This window comes from Oryctolagus cuniculus, chromosome 7 (assembly GCF_964237555.1).
Source record: "Oryctolagus cuniculus chromosome 7, mOryCun1.1, whole genome shotgun sequence".
NCBI lineage: Eukaryota > Metazoa > Chordata > Mammalia > Lagomorpha > Leporidae > Oryctolagus > Oryctolagus cuniculus.
This window is the reverse complement of record NC_091438.1, coordinates 133757932-133777735: the sequence shown is the minus strand read 5'-3', so window position 1 is coordinate 133777735 and position 19804 is coordinate 133757932. Positions and strand designations below refer to the sequence as shown.

At 53.9% G+C, this 19804-nt stretch overlaps 1 protein-coding gene across 7 annotated transcripts in view; it reads left to right on the top strand.

Moving 5' to 3' along the window:
* Nucleotides 1-914: 914 nt before the first annotated feature.
* MACF1 (microtubule actin crosslinking factor 1) overlaps nt 915-19804 on the top strand; it is a 407445-nt gene continuing 388555 nt past the window's right edge. For 5 of the 7 annotated variants that reach the window (XM_051857940.2, XM_051857938.2, XM_051857937.2 and 2 more), the window contains exons 1-2: nt 1459-1614; nt 4622-4894. In XM_051857940.2, the coding sequence (XP_051713900.2) occupies nt 4675-4894 (220 nt within the window). In that variant the 5' untranslated portion in view covers nt 1459-1614; nt 4622-4674. Of the gene's footprint in view, nt 990-1458; nt 1615-4621; nt 4895-10510; nt 10551-19804 lie in introns of those variants that run through there. The other 2 variants (XM_070078713.1, XM_070078722.1) reach the window with 2 other exon arrangements.

Below are 19804 nucleotides of genomic sequence, written 5' to 3'. Positions count from 1 at the left end.
GGTGGGGAGCACACAAAGGATGTGAAATCTGAAGGCAGAGTGCAGTCCTGGGATCATGCACTGTCTCCTAGATGACTGAGTAAGTCATCTAATCTTGGGGCCGGCACTGTGGTGCAGCAGCTTAAAGCCCGGGCCTGCAGCATCAGCATACCATAAGGTGCCGGTTTGAGTCCTGTATCCTCCTTCCCATCCAGCTCCTTAGCCCCTGCACCCACGTGGGAGACCCAGAAGAAGCTCCTGGCTCCTGGCTTCGATCAACTCAGCTCCAGCCATTGCGGCCATTTGGGGAGTGAACCAGCAGATGGAAGACCTCTCTTTCTGTCTTTCTTTGTCTCTACCTCTCTCTCTAACTCTTTCAAATAAATAAAATAAACTTTTTTTAAAATCATCTAATCTCAGGTCTACATGTACAAAGAAAAGTTCATAACGGTACCCCATGAGATACAGTATGATTTTCGTCCTTCTTTCCTGCTGGACTGTGAGCTTTGTGGGCAGGAACCGGGTGCATCCCGCTCATTTTCTCTTCTGGGCTCAGCCCGGGTCCTGGCCCTTGATGGGTGTTCAGTACTTGTTTGTGGAATGAATGATGAACCCGGTAGTGAGGATTCGTTTCGGCACCGCAGGTGAACCGTCTCGGACAGTTACCAGGAGGCAGGCGCAGGAGGTGGCTGTGGCTCTGCAGGTTACTCGTGCAATGACCTCAGCGACATTCCCTCCCTTTCTGGACACAGTCCATGAACTGAGATGCGAGGGTCAAAGGCACTCCTGGCCGTCCTTTGCTCCATCCCAGGCCGGTGCAAGCTAAGAGTTCAGGAAAAGCTTTCTCAGTCTAGTCTGGCTCTGTCTAAAGCAAAGTCCGGCCTGGCCCCCTCTGCCCTTTACCCCACGGGAAAGAGGGCGCCCTCTTCGGGTCCCGCCTACACTCGGCCCCCGAAGGGCGTTCATTATCCGGGGAGCCAGAGCAGGAGCCCCAGGAGCGGGAACGGAATGTGGGTTGGGGGAAGTGGGCCGAAGCGGGGCTGTCAGGGGAAGGGGCCGGTGGAGCGCAGGCCGCCTGGGAGAGCGGGTCGGGGACTGGCGGGGAACAGGCCGAGCGGGTGGGCCCGGGAGCACCCCGGGGTCAGCGAGCGCCGCGCGGCCGGCAGGCGCGGAGAGGTCGGCGGAGCAGCGGGCGGGGAATATGGGGGTGTGAGCTGGCCCAGGGCCCCGGCGGCCGCCAGGGAGGACTCGCGGGGGAGGGAGCGACAGGGAGGGCCGGGGGCAGCTGGAGGACGCGGGGTCAGCGCGGAGGGGCGCCGGGCAGCTGACCGGCAGCGGCTCGCGCGAAGCGCCGGGGTGGGGTGCGGGGCGGGGAGCGCGCATCGGGGGCGGGGGGCGGCGTCGGCGCTGGGGGTGGGGGAGCGGGTTGGGCGGCTGCGCCGGCTCCGCTTCAGCCGCTGCCGCTAGGGCGCGGGGGGCGGGGGGCTCGGCGCCGCGAGCTCGGCCATTGTGGGAGCCGCTCCCCTCGGCTCCGCCGCGCTCCCCTCCGCTGAGCTCCAGCCCGGGGCGCGCCGGCCGTCGCCGCCGCCTGGGTCGCTGCCGCCTGCCGGTCTGCTTCCTCCTGCCGTTCCAAGGGTAAGGCGCGGGGCGCGGAGCTGGGTCCGGGCTCCTTGCGGGACTGCGGGGTGTGCGGCGGCGCCCAGGGCGCGGTGATGGATCGCGCGGGGCGACCGCGCCCCAGCGCCGGACAGAGGCGGCCGCGGCAAGCCGGGTTGACAGGCACGGGCAGAGAGGTTGCCTGGGCCTCGCACCTGCAGCCCCAGCGGCCGGTGCCCGGGAGCTGCGAGCACGCAGGGCTGGGGTTTCCCCTGGGCGGGCGCTGCCCGGGCCGGAGGGAGGCGTGTTCCCCGGGAAAATGGAGCACGGAACCTTCCCGGGGCCGGGAGAGGGACCTGCGGGAGGGGCAGAGCCAGCCGTGGAAAGACGCTTCCCAGCTGCTGGGCCCGGCCGCTGGCCCCCGCGCCCTCTCGGTCCTTGGTCGCGCGTCCCCGCTCTTTGTCAGCCACGCGCGGCGGGCACGCGGACCCACGCGCGCCGCCACCCGCTGGCGGGCGCGGCCTTCCCCCGCTGTGAGGGGACGTGGATGGGGGTGAGGCTGGGGCTGGGGGCGCAGCCGGCGAGTGCTGGGTAACCTGCGGGTCGCGGACCTGACCTACGGCCTTCGGAGTCGACTGGGGACGTGGGCGCGCGCTTCTGTGAATGCAAAATTGATGGAGTGACTCGGGCGACCCAGGGGTGGGGCAGGCGCCCCGGGGTCAAACAGGTGTGTGCGAAGGGCCGAAGAGTGACCCGGGCAGAGCCGCGGAGGGACGGTTTCTGGGGGAGGAGGCCGTGGGTGAGCCGCCTTTGTAGTAAAATGGGCGTCTAGAAGAGGAATGGGCGGTCCTGAACTGAAGCAGGTGGTCCGAGAAGAGGGGCGTTTTCCTGCCCCGAGCCGAGGGTCGGGGGCCCAGGTTCCGGAGCCTGGGACCGTCGTTCCGGCTCCTGAACCGGCTGTAAGAGCCAGGAGGTGGGCGCCGGGATTAATGAGGGAGGGGGTTAAATGCTCCAATAAAGGGCAGAGCCGTGCCAGAACCCGGGTGCTTTTCTTTCTGCCTTCTATGGCTGGATCCCTTCTGGGTGTTCCATGGGAAGAGGGCTCCCATTGCTGCCGCCTCAGGGGTGCCCTGCCGGGCTGTTCTGTCTGCCCAAGGCTGCCTAGAAGCAGCCCTTGCCGTCTGATGTTTCTTTTGTTATCTCTTTGAATGCTGTGTCTGTGGTGGGGGCCCTGCCAGTGACCCAAGAGGCTGACTCTGCCCCTTGCAGCCTTGAGGCTGCAATTCCCAGAGTCCAGGAGGGGCTGTGCCCAGGGCCCCGTGGTGTCTAACCATTTAGGCCACCTCCGTGTCTCCACAACAGCCTATGTGCAGGAATTCCCCCTAAGGGAAAGTCATGGTTTCTGCGCTCCCTGGAGCCCAGAGCCACAGCGAGAGCTGGTTACCTGGGCTGCATCTGGGGCCTGTAGGAAGGCAGGTGGCTGAAGGCACGCTCTGCTGGAGCCAGGGAGGTGAGCCGTGCATAACAGATGGCTGTGGGAGGTGAGCTTGGCCTGGCCAAGGAAAGGCTGCCCAGTCTGGCTGATGGAGCCCAGCTGGCTCCATAGTGACTGTGTTTCCATGCATCTCTCTCACCACTATCCAAACTGACCAGAAATACGGACTTCCTGTACCATCCGCCCACCCACCCCATGCTGTGCCACTTATTTCCATACCAGCCCTCGGAATGAGCAAATGAGTGCTTTATCTCATGCCTCCTGTGTGCCATGCATGGCACCAGCCCAGTTTTACCTTTGCATTTCACGATGTTTGTAAGACATCCTCTAAGGTGGAATATTGCCCCCATTTTACAGATTAGAAAAGTGAGTCTCAGGTGAAGTGACTTGCCCCAGATCACACCATTCCTAAATGGCTGGGCTTTATAGCCAGATCCGTCTGACTTGGAGCTGAGTCCTTGTTCTAATATAGCTGCTGGGGATAGAGTGGGAGACATCAGGGAATTTCTGCTGTTTGAGTTCGTGCTTTGTTTCGTGCCTGCCATTGAGATCGTGCTTTAACTTTTTGAAAATACTTTCCATATGTTGCCCTATTTTATCCTTATAGCATTCCTGGGAGGTAAAGAGACCAGAAATGTAATAATAGATGCTGTTCAGTGCATGCTTGCTGGGAAGCAGGCGCTGTTAAGTACTTCACCTGCAGGGCCTCCCCTAGTCCTTGCAAACAACCCTGGGCGGTTAGCTGCTGTCAGCCCATTTTTGTAGCTGAAGATACTGAGGCTCCAAAGAGATTGAACGGCTGCTCCAAGGTCACAGGGCTGTACATGGCAGAGTGGAGTTTGAAACCACATCTTTCTGTCTCTGGAAACCATGAGTTTAATCCTTCAAACATACCAAATAACAATAGTAGTGCTCACCAGTAATAGGAGCTAACTTTCATGTAGGTTTTTCTTTTTTTTTTTTTTTTTTTTTTTTTTTTTTTTTTTTTTGACAGGCAGAGTGGACAGTGAGAGAGAGAGACAGAGAGAAAGGTCTTCCTTTTGCCGTTGGTTCACCCTCCAATGGCCGCCGCAGCCTGCGCGCTGCGGCCGGCGCACCGCGCTGATCCGATGGCAGGAGCCAGATGCTTCTCCTGGTCTCCCATGGGGTGCAGGGCCCAAGCACTTGGGCCATCCTCCACTGCCTTCCTGGGCCACAGCAGAGAGCTGGCCTGGAAGAGGGGCAACCGGGAAAGAATCCGGCGCCCCGACCGGGACTAGAACCCGGTGTGCCGGTGCTGCAAGGCGGAGGATTAACCTAGTGTGCTGCGGCGCCGGCCCTTTCATGTAGGATTTTAAGATTGATAGATATATCATATATATATATATTTATAAAATTTCATGGGATTTCCCCCCCACCTTGTGAATTACTTCTGGCATGCACTGTCATCGTCCCATTTTCCAGATGAAGAAGTTGAAGTTCAGCTAGGTAAAGCAGTCAAGTCAGTGGCAGAACCAGTGTTCCTTGTGTGACCCCCTGCCGTCTGTTCACATTCATCCCTCTCTCCTCCAGATCCCTTCTCCCCTGGACTCCCAGGCTGTCCCGCTGCAGCTCCTGCCCGGGCCATGTCTTCCTCAGATGAAGAAACGCTCAGTGAGCGGTCGTGTCGGAGCGAGCGGTCCTGTCGGAGCGAGCGGTCTTACAGGAGCGAGCGCTCAGGGAGCCTGTCTCCCTGTCCCCCAGGGGACACCTTGCCCTGGAACCTGCCACTGCATGAGCAGAAAAAACGGAAGAGCCAGGATTCGGTGCTGGACCCTGCGGAGCGCGCTGTGGTCAGAGTCGCCGGTAAGAGCGGTCCCCCAGCGAGCCGGGCTTCGTGGGTGAGAGGGAAGGCTGGGTTGGTGTGCACCTGCCGGTGTGGGGGACAGCGGGACCCTCCTCATGACCATGCCAGCTGCAATCTAACTTGTAACTATTCCTGCTGGAGAGATGATGAGATCATATGCCAACATCACACCTGTCTCAGTTTTTGCCTCTTTCCCTGTCTTTGTCCCCATTTAGCTGAATTTTCTATGCATTCCCCATCATGGCCTATGGACAGTCTACGTTGAATCTGTTCAGTTACTCTTATCTCAAAAATATTTCCTGTATTACATCTTAGACTTTAGACTTACCCCTTTTAAAGGCTGAATAATATTTCACAGTTTTCTAAATCGTACTTTTTTTTGCCATCATCACAATGGTGAGCATATTTAAGAATAATAACGTCTGACTCTATTGAGTTACATTCTTGTAAAGAAGTCCTCAGAGAGAGTGGCTTCACTCCTGTCCCCTTCCAAAGTGGGGTGTACGTTCACCCTCGGGGCAGTGTGGCATCTGGGGGCTGCCTGCTCCCCAGCTGGGAGGTGCCCAGTCCCTGGCCAAGCCGCAGAGTCAAGTGGTTGTGAGTGTAGGTTCTGGGGTCAGAGTGGCAGGGTGCTGGCCTGTGGCCCTGCCGCTGATCAGCTGTGTGGCCCTGGGCAAGTCCCTTGTCCGGTTGAGCCTCACTTTCCTTGTGCTTAGAATGCCCCCTCTGCCTGTTCGCGCTGAGGGTTAGATGAGGCAATGTGTGTAAACCCTTAGCCCGACGTGTGGAGCAAGGGAGATGCTTCCATGAAAGTCACCCCAAGCTCCACCCCGGAGTACGCTCTGCATCTCAGCAGCAGTGGGTGCCAGGGTGCAGACCGGATGATAGACGGAGCTGTGCCTGCTGACGGTTCACCGACGTCTCCTACTTCCAGTCCATCACCGAGGCCCGTCCTGCTGCCTCCTCTGTGTCTCTCAGACACATCCCGCTCCCTTCTGCTTTATCGTCCCCTATTTGCCCCTTCCAACGACAGTCTAATAGTTCGCTTTTCTCAGGCTGCCCCCCTTCCTCCACATGGCTAACAGTATTTATTCAAAGATGCAAACCTGATACCATTCCTCAGCTGCTTATACACCGTCTTTGTTGCCTCACTCCCTGAGGGACAGAGGCTTCCCCATGCCCGGCAGAATCAGGCCCCAGCCCACCTCTTCAGCTCCACCTGCTGCCACGTCTGCCCCCAGGTGCCCTGGCATGTGTTCCTGTCACTTGCCCTCCGGAGGTTTACATCTCACAGGGTCAAACCTGCATGCTGTCGTTTTCTTTTTCTGCAAGATGCTGCTAACCCCTCCTCCTCCTAAGTGCCGCCTCCTCTGTCCCTAATGCCCCCCAGTGGTATCCAAAGCTCCCTCCTCTGCTCTCATAGTCACATTCTTCTGTCCTCTGGGTTCCCTGGTCCAATCTAGCAGTTAACCCCTAGGGGGCCCAGCACTCCCTTGGGATTGTGCCTTGTTTATGCTTTCACCCCCAGTGACTTGTCCAGGGCCTTGTGCATGCTGGAGATCAACCAGTATTGAGTAACTGAATGTATGCAGAGTGTTTAGAGGATTATATGCAGCAGATTGCGATCTGGGAGTGGGCAGTGGGCTGTAATGGAAAGTTAGAAGAAAGAGGATTACATGGGCTCAAGTAATCAGGAAAGGGTTGTAGCCAGAGCTACCCCCAAAGAAGGAGATGCCAGTGGGGCCTGGATGGCAAGCTGCAGAGCCTGAACTTTTGGTGGGCAGTAGGAACCCTTGGGGGAAGTTATTCTCAAGACCTATGGGTTGGGGTGGGCACTGTGGTGCAGTGGGTTAAGCTAGTGCCTGGGATGCCCGCATCCCACATTGGAGTGCCTGGGATGTCCCACCTCTGTTTTCTTTCTCTCTCTTCCTTCCTTCCTTCCTTTCTTTATTTTTTCCAACAAGCAAGCAGAGTTAGCAGAGAGAGAGAGAGAGAGAGAGAGAGAGAGAGAGAGAGAGAAAGGTCTTCCTTCTGTTGGTTCACCCCACAGTGGCCACTGCGGCCGGCGCACCGCCCTGATCCGAAGCCAGGAACCAGGTACCTCCTCCTGGTCTCCCATGCGGGTGCAGGGCCCAAGCACTTGGGCCATCCTCCACTGCCCTCCTGGGCCACAGCAGAGAGCCGGACTGGAAGAGGAGCAACCGGGACAGAATCTGGCGCCCCAACCAGGACTAGAACCTGGGGTGCCAGCGCCGCAGGTGGAGGATTAGCCTAGTGAGCCGCTGCACCAGCCCTCCCACCTCTGTTTTCAGTCCAGCTTCCTGCTAATGCACCTGGGAGGCAGTGGATGATGGTCCAAGTACTTGATTCCCACCTTCCATGATGGAGTTCTGGCTTTCGCCTGGGTCAGCCCTGGCTGTTGCAGGCATATGAGGCGGGTAGGGGGGAAGTGAGCCAGCAGATGGAAGACCTCTCTCTGTCTCTTCTCCTCTGTCAGTTACTCTGCCTTTCAAATAATATATATCATATATAGATATTATACATATAAATATATATTTATAATGTATACTCTTTTTAACCAAGGAAAAAAAGTCCTCTGGGCCTGTGGTGTCAGCCAGTAATAGATTTCAGAGCTGTCTCCTGGGTGCAAGGGCTTCACTTGTGCCCGGGCTCACGGGGCTATGACTCAGGGTGTCTGACTCAGTCTCCTTGTTCTGCTGCAGGCAGAGTAGACGCTTCCTTCTCCTTTCCTCAGGCCCTCTTCCCGATCCTCCAGCACTCGCACAAGCATATGGATGCCTTTGTGGCGGTTTCTCCTTTCAGTGTTCTCTGGAGGAGAGGCCCACGGGACCACTGGCCTGCTGTTCAGGATTCTGAGTCCAGATTGGTAAAGTGGAGTGGACTCCAGAGGGCTAAAGCCTAAGGCAAAGCCCCTGGGGACGCTGCTAGGTTAGCTGAGCAGAGGGGTGCGGGTGCTGGCTGGGTCTCTGCATCCTGACACTGCCGAGTGACTGTCTTGAGGAGGGGGCTGGGCCAGTGAGGCTGCACATGGGGAGACTGCCGTGGTTAAAAATAACTTGTGCGCTGCAGTCGGGCGTGTGTTTCTTTAGCAGGAGAGAAGGGAGGCAGCAGAGAGGAGGCGGGACTGCCGCTTTAGGGTCTTGGCTGAAATCTCTGTGTGATCTGAGGACGTTGTCGCCCCCTCCTGAGTAAGGCACGGGCAGCCTGACCCCTCCGCAGGGACGCCCTGGTGGGAGGAGTGGGGGCCCAGGGTGGCTCTGGAGCTGGCTGAGGCAGACCTCTCCTTCCGGGAGGAAATGAAGTCAGTGTTACACTGGAAGCCAGCCTGGCCTGTGCAGTCTTCCCTGCCTGCTGGATCTGGGTTACAAGGCCAAGTCGGGGTGTCGGAATCCGTCTCACTAAGCGCAGAGCCTCTCCCTTCCCTGGCCCCATTTGCTGTCCTGAGCTGCTCGAAGGGCCTCACCCTTGGTTCAGAAGGCTGGTGGCAGAACCCTGCTGGCCACACACAGTGGAGGACAGAGGCCCGGCGGGCCAAGAACTCTGCTGATCTCAGTCTACAAAGTCAAGGCAGGTTCCAGGGGCTCCAAGCTGCTGCAACCCTGTCCTGTTTTCTTTTTCCCAGCCTCATCCTTTCCCTCCATTGTTTTTCCTCCCTCTTTGCCAGCCGTCTTCTCAGCTCCCTAAGCCCAGCCACACTGAAATGTGGCAGCGATCACTCAGGGGAGTGCCTTGTTTGTGTTGGTCAGCTTTGTGCCTTGCACAGAGATTTTATAATAATGCCGTGTGTTAGGCAAGACGGGTGTCAGGAGGGCTCACAGGACTGGTAGGCCCAGATCTTCTAAGTACATCGATATTTCCCTCTTCTTAGGCAAGACCTTGTAGATAATGATCTAGATTGCTGACTTGGCCTCCACACATACCTGGGAGACCTTTTGGTCTTTCCTGGGAGAGGCCTCATGATCCTGGCCCATAGCAGAAGGAGAGGGCAGTGACCAGCGATGGAGGGGACTTCCTGTTCCCCTGAGGCTCTCCTGTCTTTGGTGAGTAGCAGTGGTAATAGCCTGATTCAGGGGTGGAGGGCAGCCCCACCTGCCCTTAATTGGGCAGTCACTCAAGCAAGGAGCACAACTCTAACAGGTGCAGAAGGGAAGAGGAAGAAAGGCTGCATCCCTCAGGACCTGTGGGAAGTGGGTGCCACGGAGGACAGGACAGACTGTCACACAGTTGTACACTGTGTACCCTCTAGGGAGCAGCGGTCACATTTGCTGTCAATGTAGATTTGGTTATTATCACAGGTTTCCTGCAGTGGGCAGCCAAGTGGGTCATGTTTGGGTGAGGTCAGGGTTGGGTGCAGGAGGGGCCCATCCACCAATCAGGTATTCATCCAGCCAACATCACACACTCAAAACCCTCCTAGGGACTGGTGCTGTGGTGTAGAAGGTTAAGCCTCCCGCCTGCAGCACCAGCACCCCATATGGGTGCCGGGTTGAGTCCTGGCTCTCCACTTCTGATCCAGTTCCCTATTAATACTCCTGGGAAAGCAGCAGAGCATGGCCCGAGTGCTTGGGCCCCTGCACACATGCGGGAGATCCAGAAGAAGCTCTTGGCTCCTGGCTTCGGCCCAGCCCAGCCCAGGACATTATGGCCATTTGAGAAGTGAACCAGTGGATGAAAGATCTCTCTCTCTTTCTCTTTGTAATTCTGCCTCTTAAAAAGATAATAAATATTTAAAAAAGACCCTCCTGTCCCCCCCCCCTTTTTTTTTTCAAGATTTATTTGAAAGACAGAGTTACAGAGAAAAGGAGGAACAGTGAGGGAGATCTTCCATCTGCTGATTCACTCCCCAAATGGCCGCAAATGATCAGGATGGGTTAGGCCAAAACCAGGAGCCAAGAGCTTCATCTGGGTCTCCCGTGTGGGTGCAGGGGCCCAAGCACTTGTGCTATCCTGTGCTGCTTTAGCAAGGAACTGGATCAGATGTGGAGCAGTGGGGACTCAAACCAGTGCCCAGATGGGATGCATGAGTCACAAACTATGGCTTTACCCACTATGCCACAATGACGTGTGTGTGTGTGTGTGTGTGTGTGCGAGAGAGAGAGAGAGAGAGAGAGCATGCGAGAGCAAGCCATCTGCTTGGTCACTACCCCAGATGGTCCCAGCATAGGGGAGCTGGGCCAGCCGGAAGCCAGGAGCGCACTGGCACGGAGCTGGGTGTGAAGTGGAGCAGCCAGGACTCCAGCCAGTGCTCCTACAGGATGCCGGTGCTGCAGGTGTCGGCTTAACCTGCTGTACCACAGTGTCGATCCCATGACTTCACTTCTTGCAGCCTCGGTTTCTCTTATCTGGAAGTGGGAGATGATGATGCCTTCTCAGAGGACCCCTGAATGAGAATCGGGGGCCTATTACCACACTTAGTGGGACCATTCCTTTTATCTCCCGTGGCAACCAGAATCGGGGGGGGGGGGCTGTTACCACCCTTAGTGGTGCCATTCCTTTCAACTCCCGCGGCAACCAGGAGGGGTGGCAGCTTCCTGGAGCAGCAAGGAAGCCCAGCCAGCTCTATTTCTTCCTTTAGTCCACTCCAGGGCTTTGTCGGAGAGCGGTTGGAAATGGTGTATTCTGACCAAACCAGTGGTGAGAAATGAGGCCCTAAAACAATTCCTTTCCTCCTTTGCCTTGCAGCCTTTCTTGCCCTGAGGCTCTTTGGAGCTTTAAATCGGAGAAAGCTCCTCCTCCTTCCCTGGCTTCTCTACTTCTTTGTTTCGGTGTTCCCCGAGTTCCTGGGCCTGGCCTGGAGCTCGGTTTCAGTGGCATGAGGGATGAGCAGCGCGCCCTGAAAGTGGGGCAGAATGAATTGTAGCTACACACCACCAGCTCAGCTGCAGCTCTTTGAAAGTAAATCTGGGTCACATCAGCTGCAGGGATGGAAACTGACCACGTGGGCAGAATTCTGTGCAGGCGGCAGAAGACAGCCGATCTGTCTCTTCTCTAAGGTTCAGGGTCCCCGGGGGACCCCAGCTGGTGAGGGAAGATAGTTGCTGCATTGCAAGGTGCAATGCTGTCATTTTTAAAAAAGGTTTATTTATTTATTTGAAAGTCAGAGTTACACACAGAGAGGAGAACAGAGAGAGAGGTCTTCCATCTGTTGGTTCACTTCCCAGTTGGCTGCAACGGCCGAAGCTGGGCTGATTGGAAGCCAGGAGTTAGGAGCTTCCTCTGGGTCTCCCATGTGAGTGCAGGGGCCCAAGGACTTGGGCCGTCTTCTACTGCTTTCCCAGGCCACAGCAGAGAGCTGGATCAGAAGTGGAGCAGCCAGGACTCGAATCGGTGCCCATATGGGATGCCGGTACTGCAGGTGGCAGCTTTACCTGCTGCGCCACAACGCGGCCCCTCAATGCTGTCTTATGCCATCAGCTTCCCATCATGCTTTTTCAGAGACTTCCTAGGTGACGTGGAATGGCAGTCTGCCTTATGGCTTTCCTGAGAAGCCTGGGACTGAGTGAGGTTAGGGCTGCAGAGGAAGGACTGGTTACTTTGGGGACTGTGCAAGGCCGATGGGCGTCAGAGACTGGATTCCCCCAAAGGAGCTAAGATTGCAGCAGGATCTGGGGCTGCACTCTGCACTGGCTTTTATTTCAACAGCCCTACGCCCGAGGAACAGCCTGTGAACACACCTGGGGGTGAGTACTGCATTAGCAAGCCAGCATCACTAATGTGCAGCACTGAGCCTGGCCAGTGTCTCTCTTCTTGTTTGCTGTGGCCAGGGTGGGTCATGACTTGGCCCCTTGATTGCCTGCTGCCATCTGGCCAGCTTCCTGGCTCTGCCTCGGCTTTCCTGTAGGAGCAGAAGGGGTGCGTGCGGCTGGCTGCAGTCTCTGCCTGGACTGAGGGTGCGGATGCAGAGAACATCCGAGGCCCCTGCGAGCTGAAGAATGACTATGGGCTGATGTTTCTGTCCTGAGCTCTGCCCCACGCTTACTCCAGGAGATACCAGACTTTTGTCTTGTGGTCCAGGGGAGGATTCTGCCCTGATCCTCATTGGGTGTATCTCTGGGCACAGCTCATCTTCTCACTCCACTTGCTTCCTTTACCATTCATTTTGCAAGGGTACAGCTTTTGGAGTCAGTTGGAATCTGTTTCATCCTTTGCTTGCCAGTTGAGTGACCTGAGGAGTAAAGCTTCATTTTTTCACACTTAGGATGGGGACACAAGAATGGGTATAAGATGCGTGGTCCTGACTCGGCCTGCTCTGTAGTCGGCCCTTGATACATGTTGGCTATCCTCATTAATATTGTTTATTCACTCATAAACTTGTTCCCTGGTTCACAAATGTCCTTATTTGTCCCCTTGCCCATTCACTGATCATGCACTTGCTCGTTTAACAAATGGGCTACTTTATTCTAGACTCAGACTGGGCCTCACAGCCCAGCCCTGCCAATGAAGCCAATTAGAATGGAGCATGGGCTGTGCTATACTGCCAGCCCAAGGGCACTTGGAGGAAATCCTGGAAGGAATGGGCCTTGGAACAGTGATCACATTTGCGATGGGACTTGGCAAACAAATAGGAATTTGTCTGACAACCTGAATATCTCTGTTGCTTGTTTTTGTTCTTGCTCTCCTTTCTTTGGTCTCAGTAGGAAAGAAGGAAACTGAAGAGAGAACAGCTGGTGGCAGTTAAGAATTAAAGAATCCGGAGGGTGATTTGGGGAGTGAACTTTGGACCCCAGTTCAGGAGTTCCTAAGAGCTGAAGCCAGCTGGAACCTACTAGTAAATGATATCTGGGAAGGCTGCTAACTACAGTCCTCAACGTGTGCTAGGTATTTTTTTTTAAACTTAAATTTTTTTTTTAAAAAATTTGACAGGTAAAGTTATAGATAGAAAGAGAGACAGAGAGAAAGGTCTTTCTTCCATTGGTTCACTCTCCAAATGGCCGCTATGGCCAGCACTGTGCCGATCCAAAGCCAGGAGCCAGGTGCTTCTTCCTGGTCTCCCATGCGGTTGCAGGGCCCAAGCACTTGGGCCATCCTCCACTGCCCTCCCGGGCCACAGCAGAGAGCTGGATGGGAAGAGAAGCAACCGGGACTAGAACCCAGAGCCCATATGGGGTGCTGGCTCTACAGGCAGAGGATTAACCAAGTGAGCCACGGTGCTGGCCCCAGGTATTTTTTTTTTTTTAATTCAATTTATTTATTTGAAAGGCAGAGGTACAGAGAGAGAAGGAGAAAAAAGATAGAGATCTTTCTTTTGCTGGTTCACTCCCTAAATGGCCTGGGCCAGACCGAAGCCAGGAGCCTGGAACTCCATCCGGATATCCCAGGTGGGTGACAGGGGCCCGAGCACTTGGGCCATCATCCACTGCTTTCCCAGGTACATTCACAGGGAGCTGGATTGGAAACAGAGGGGACTCAAACTAGCCCTGGGGTATGGGATGCAGGCAGATTGACCCACACAGCCCTTCACCTACCCTTGTGCTAGGTGTTTTACATATGTTTTTTCATCCTCACAGAACCCTGGGAGGTAGATGCCATTCTCAACACAAAAGAAAGGTCAAGGAACTCTGAAGTTAGGAAGCAAATATAGGGCTGGGATTCAGCATTGCTCAGTGTGCATGGCAGCCCCAGGCACCCAGCAGGGCCAGTCCGTCCTTTGGAGTTCTTCAGTGCTGTGCTTCAGGTCAACATAACTCCAAAGCCCTTGCATTTTGCAGAACATTTCAAACCTATACTAAAGAAGTTGGAATAGTATAATGAAGCCCTATCAGCCAGAAACAGTTATCAGCTCATGGCTAATCTTTTTTTTTTAAATAAACATCTCTCTCTCATTTTTAAAAAATACTTATTTATTTGAAAGGCAGAGTCACAGAGAGGCACAGGCAGAGAGAGAGAGAGAGAGAGAAGGAGAGATCTTCCATCCACTGGTTCACTCCCAAAGATGGCTGCAACGGCTGGAGCTGGGCCAATCCAAAGCCAGGAGTCAGGAGCTGTTTCCAAGTCTCTCATGTGGGTGCAGGGGCCCAAGGACTTGGGCTATCCTCTACTGCTTTCCCAGGCCATAACAGAGAGCTGGTTGGGAAGTGGAGCAGTGGGACTTGAACGAGCATCCATATGGGATGCCGGCACTGCAGGTGACTGCTTTACCTGCTAAGCCACAGCGCTGGTCCCCATGGCTAATTTTATTTCATTTACATACGCCAGTTACATAAAACAAAGTTGAATAATCATAAACTTTTTCCTCCCACACTTTTTATTATTTTATTTATTAATTTATTTGAAAGGCAGAGAGAGAGAGTGCAACAGAAATAGAGACCGTCTATCTGCTGGTTCACTCCTCCAAGGCCTTCAATAGCCAGGTCTGGGACATGCAAAAGCCAGGAGCCTAGAAATCAATCAGGGTGTCTTACGTGGGTGGAAGGGACCCAAATACTTGATCTAACATCTGCTGCCTCTTAGAGTGCATATTAGCAGGAAACTGGACCTCAAGCCCAGGCATTCTGATATGGGTTCCAGGCATCCCAAATGGCATCTTAACTGTTGCATCAAACACCCATCCCCCTCCCACATTTTTAAACCATTATATTCCATCACTTACCTGCTCCAGAGATCCTGTCTAAAGACTGGAACCAGTGCCCGTTGATCCACAGCCCAGAGAGTTCATAAGGGATTGTGACTGCCTAATGCCAGAGCCCCAGGAGCAGCATGGCCCTCTAGTGCTGCTCAGCTGATCTGGTCTTTCCAGATCTACCCCTCCAAACATACAGAGATGGAACCAGATCCAGCATCTGGAAACTGGATAACTTGATCTCTTAGGATAGCGTCTGTTTTGTCTACAGCATCTCCAACCCATGCACCCTGGGTCTGAATTGGGACCCTGCCAGTGTAATTGGGAAAAGGTACCTAAAAAAAATGGGTTTCAAGGATTCAATCTTGAGAGACAGAAATTGAGATACAACAGGACTGAAGCCTTTAAAATCATGGAGGGAAGGAGTTCTGTTGTGAGAAGGACTGTGCACTCCAGGCCTGTGTGTCCTGAAGCTAGTGAAAGTTCCACAAGACTGATCTCAACTGACAGCAGCAGCCACCACCCTTGGGCGCCTTCCTGGGCTTCAGGGTTTGTGCTTGGTTTCCAGGCTACCTGTCCCTGTCCTGGTCCCTTTAAGGGCAGTGGTAGCTGGGGAGATGTTTTCAGTAAAGGAAGCTTCATAGGTAAGACACTGCCCCAATTTGGGGAACCTCCCAGTTTCCAAAAGAGAGCAGGCTGCCTGCAGCCCTGCTTGGTAGGAACCTCAGAGGCCCCCAACACAGAAAAGACCCTCTCCTGGCCCAGAGCAGGAAAGGGGATTTGGTGTCAGCTGATTCCTTCAAGAGGAAAAAGAAAACAGCTTAATCACAATGAGACTGGGGGACAACAGAAGGGCCAATGCCTTTCCCACCGTGATTATGTTCTGAGTGCCAGCCTTTGTGCTCAGCGTGTCCCATGCTGTATTTGACCTTGTCCTCAAAACAACTCTAAGAGACAGAAGCAAACCCAGAGTTCTGTGACTTTGCTCAGGGTCTCCCTGCCAGTCAAGGGCCATGCTGGCAATGGTGCTAACTCTGCCTAGGGCAACCCATTGCCTCCCCCATTATAAGGAACAGTAGTTTAATGATAGCTAACATCTGTGCAGCACTTCAAGGTTCACGAAGTGCCTTAACACCCATTATCTCCATGTGCTTCAGGAGGTCCTGGGCGGGTACGCATTCCACCCCCCTCTGGGACATCTGCCTATCAGGGGTCCAGCCTTTGCTCATTTCCTCCAGGAAGGATTGGAGGATCTCTGGCATTGGCTCTGCCAAGCCAGGGGAGGTGGCTTAGGAAGAAGCTGAGGTGGAGAGACGTGGCCAGTTGCTATGGTAACCCAGATGGCTGGGTAACCATTTTGAAGGTTGCTATGGTGACAGGCCACTGGGTGGCAGGGATCTTGTCTTTCTGGGTGGCTGGCACCATCCACTCCTCTGAAATTTGAGATGTTTCACTTTCTGAACAGAAGAGGGCAGCATGAGAGTAGGCAAAGGCTTCTTCCCCCAGTGCAGATTTGGGAGCTATGGCTGGGATTGGCCCAAGTCTGTGCCCCAGAGGCTGGGGGAACTAAGACTCCTGAGACTAGAACTTGGCACTTTTCTCCCAAGAGGAAGAGAGAATAAGACTTGGGGCAGCCACTTCCGTGTGGCTGGCATTGGCTACTGCTGGGAAATGTGAAAGGCACAGGAGACAGCTTAGCCCTCCAAGGAGGAGTGGAGGGAACACACCACACACACAACTACCTATTTATAAAGCATCAATTAACACATGTAAAATAATGCAGCATGAGCCAAGCTGGAGTGCTGGGGGTAAGCCTTCCAGAGGTTGGGGGAGGGGCACTAGCAGGAAGAGAACAAATCTTGCACTTCCCTCTTTCCCTTCTGTTGTGAAATGCCTTCAGTTCTTGAGTGGACACTGAATTGTGTTCTCAGTTGTCTTGAATCACAGATCTAGCCCCTACCTCTCCACCTCTGTATGTGTTCAGTGAAGCGTCCATTCCCTCAGCAAATATTTGCAAAGTATTGCACTGGGTCTATGATGACTAAAGATGAGATAGATGTCTGCTCTCAAAAAACGCAGGGACCAGGAGGTCAGTCAAGGAGGCAGTGATGCACATGCCCACAATTCATGTGGTTGGAGCCCCAACAACAGGGGAGAGAAACTGTTTGGGATTTTTTTTTTTTTTTTTTTTGACAGGCAGAGTTAGACAGTGAGAGAGAGACAGAGAGAAAGGTCTTCCTTTCCATTGGTTCACCCCCCAAATGGCTGCCATGGCCAGTGCGCAGCAACAATCCGAAGCCAGGAGCCAGGTGCTTCCTCCTGGTCTCCCATGCGGGTGCAGGGCCCAAGCACCTGGGCCATCCTCCCTCTGCCCTCCTGGGCCACAGCAGAGAGCTGGCCTGGAAGAAGAGCAACCGGAACAGAATCCGGCGCCCCGACTAGGACTAGAACCCGGTGTGCTGGTGCTGCAGGTGGAGGATTAGCCAAGTGAGCTGGGGCTCTGGCTACTGGTTGGGATTTTTGTGATGGTGTTTTCTACCCGGGTTGCTTAAACACATCTTCACCTGGGGTGCGCTTTCCCGGTAGGATCTTAGTAGGTGGAGTTGGTGGACTCCTTGGGCAAAGGGTCAGAGTTTGTTTATGGGGGAGGTGCTGTCCACAAGGAAGGTAGAGATCAACATATGGAGGACTTTGACTGCCAGGCTTGCATAGGGATGCTGTAAATTAGGATGATGTATCTTCTTAAATACCCTAACTTTCTACTGACAACAGTATTTTTGGATCATCTGGTTCACTCATTCATACAACTAAGCAAAACTTTAAACAAATGCTTAATGAGGGCCACGTTATTTGCTAGAAGCTAAGGATCCTGTGGTGAGCAAAACAGACTACAGGCCCAGCCTCCAGGAAGCTAATGATTCAGTAAGAAAGACACTGAACGGGGCAACTTTAAGTACGATGGGTTTGAACAAAAGGCTATATGGGATTCAAGAGGCTCTACTAATAAAGAGAATCAAGGCAGGCTTCCTGGTGGTTATTTCATAGGAGAACGCCTGGGAGGAAGCAGGTGCAAGGCCTGAGGTGAGAGAGAGCACACAAGAGGAGCTGAAAGCAGGGCTGCTTTTTTTTTTTTTTTTTTTTTTTTTTTTTTTTTTTTTTTGACAGGCAGAGTGGACAGTGAGAGAGAGACAGAGAGAAAGGTCTTCCTTTGCCGTTGGTTCACCCTCCAATGGCCGCTGCGGCGGGCGCACTGCGGCCAGCGCACCGCACCTATCAGAAGGCAGGAGCCAGGTGCTTATCCTGGTCTCCCATGGGGTGCAGGGCCCAAGCACTTGGGCCATCCTCCACTGCACTCCCTGGCCACAGCAGAGAGCTGGCCTGGAAGAGGGGCAACCAGGACAGAATCCGGCGCCCCGACCGGGACTAGAACCCTGTGTGCCGGCGCCGCTAGGTGGAGGATTAGCCTGTTGAGCCGTGGCGCCGGCTAAGGCAGGGCTTTAAGGACACTGGCACCTGATGAGCTTAAGTGGGCAAGGACAAGGAAAAAAAACCAAGGTCTTATTTCCTTGTGTTACCCTCCTTCCCCACTAGATGCCCTCCTGAGTGCGTCCCCACTGCAGCCCCAGAAATGCAGCAGCAGTCTCTCCTGTCCAGAGCAAGGAAAGGAGAAAGTCTCTGAGCCCTCCTGATGGCGTGGTCTGGCTATAAATGCAGACTAGTGCTTGAAAAACACCAAAAGGCCCTCCCCTTCCTAGGCTTCCTTCTTCCCATCCTCTCTCCCCAGCAGCCGCTTTGTTCCTCTGGTCTTGTCCAATTTTCTCTGTATAAAACAGGAACATCAGCCAAACATGTGGACTTCCCCCTTCCCATTCATTAGAAGAATGCATTACTTCAAACTCCCATGGGACCATTTAAATGCAAATTTTTGTCCAGAAAGCAATTTGAGTCTGAGAGAAGCCCTGTAGCCACAACTCAAATCAGAACTTTCTTCCCTGATGACTGTGTTTCTCAGCAGGAATCTCACCCCTTACTCTCTGCCCCCAAGACCCAAGTCTTCAACAGAGCCTGATTCCCAGAGTCGACTTTCCCTTGTGGCCGCTGTTCTCGCCTCACCTTTGGCAAGCATCGGTTAACAATTCTTAAGGACCTGCTCCCAAAGTGGCATGTGCCCCAGGAGAGGATTGAAGGGGCTTTTCTGTTCACTCTGATGCAAACGAGGAGGCAGACGTCTATATGAGGTGTCTGTGTATGTGTTTGTGTCTGGGCCTTCTTGGCTCCACTGGTATAAAATAATATAGGAAATGCAGATGACTCAGCACTGATACAGTCAAGATCCCCGGAGTTAGCATTTCTATATTCTCTGCTGTTTATGAAAAATGTGCTGTGCCATCAATCACTGACTCCTTCATCCTGCATTTCCCAATGGAAAGCCTTTTACACATTAAAAAAAAAAACACCTCAAACTGATTCCCCTCCTTTTCCTAATCTGACAGCAAACTGAATTAGCTTTTTTTTTTTTTTTTTTTAAAGCACACAGGATTAAACCAAAAGGAAATGAGTGTTTGCCCAAGGATCCTCCCTGTCTTTTGGGTCCTTCCCTGAGTGATCTCCATGCCCAGCACTTGGGCAGGTCAGCAGAAGTCGGTGAAGAAAGATGTGATTAATGACTTGCTCACCCGATTTCTGCTCATGGTGTGATGTGGAAACAAGCAGCATGTGCCTGTTAGTTGAAAAGCACTCCTTCTCCTTCTTGGTATTAAAGTGCTGAGCATTGACCAAGACTTGGCATTACTCACAAGGTAGAGACAGTCCCAGCCCCAAGGGCAGCAGGCTCCTCCTTCACAGTCTAGAGAACTGGCCCTGAAATGGAAGCCCTTTGAGGCGTTCAGCATCCTGAGGATTCTTTCTTTCCTTGCTCACGTGTCCTTACCGTGAGGTGAGCCAGGCTAACTTCTTACCCACAACCACCACTCACCCCTTGAAAAGTCAGAACGGAGGGAGGACGATGGCTGAAAGGCGTCGCCTACCATTGATCTACCTGAGTTCCTCATCCAGGGCTGCCTGCCCCAAGGCACTGAGTGGCACACGAGTGACGACCTGCCGAAGGGGCGAACTCCCCCTCCAATGGCCCCAGATCAGCCCCTCCCTATCCACTAGTTTTCTTCCTTTACTTTCTCCTTTCCCCTAATAGCAGACTAATTGGCTTCTCTTTTCCTTCTCTGACCAGTTACGCTCCAGAACCCACCTTTGTTCCTTAACCGTCCCGGTTCAGGCTCGGGTTCCCACATCTCTCCCTTTTGGTCTAATTCGCTGTTCAGATGCCTCTCAC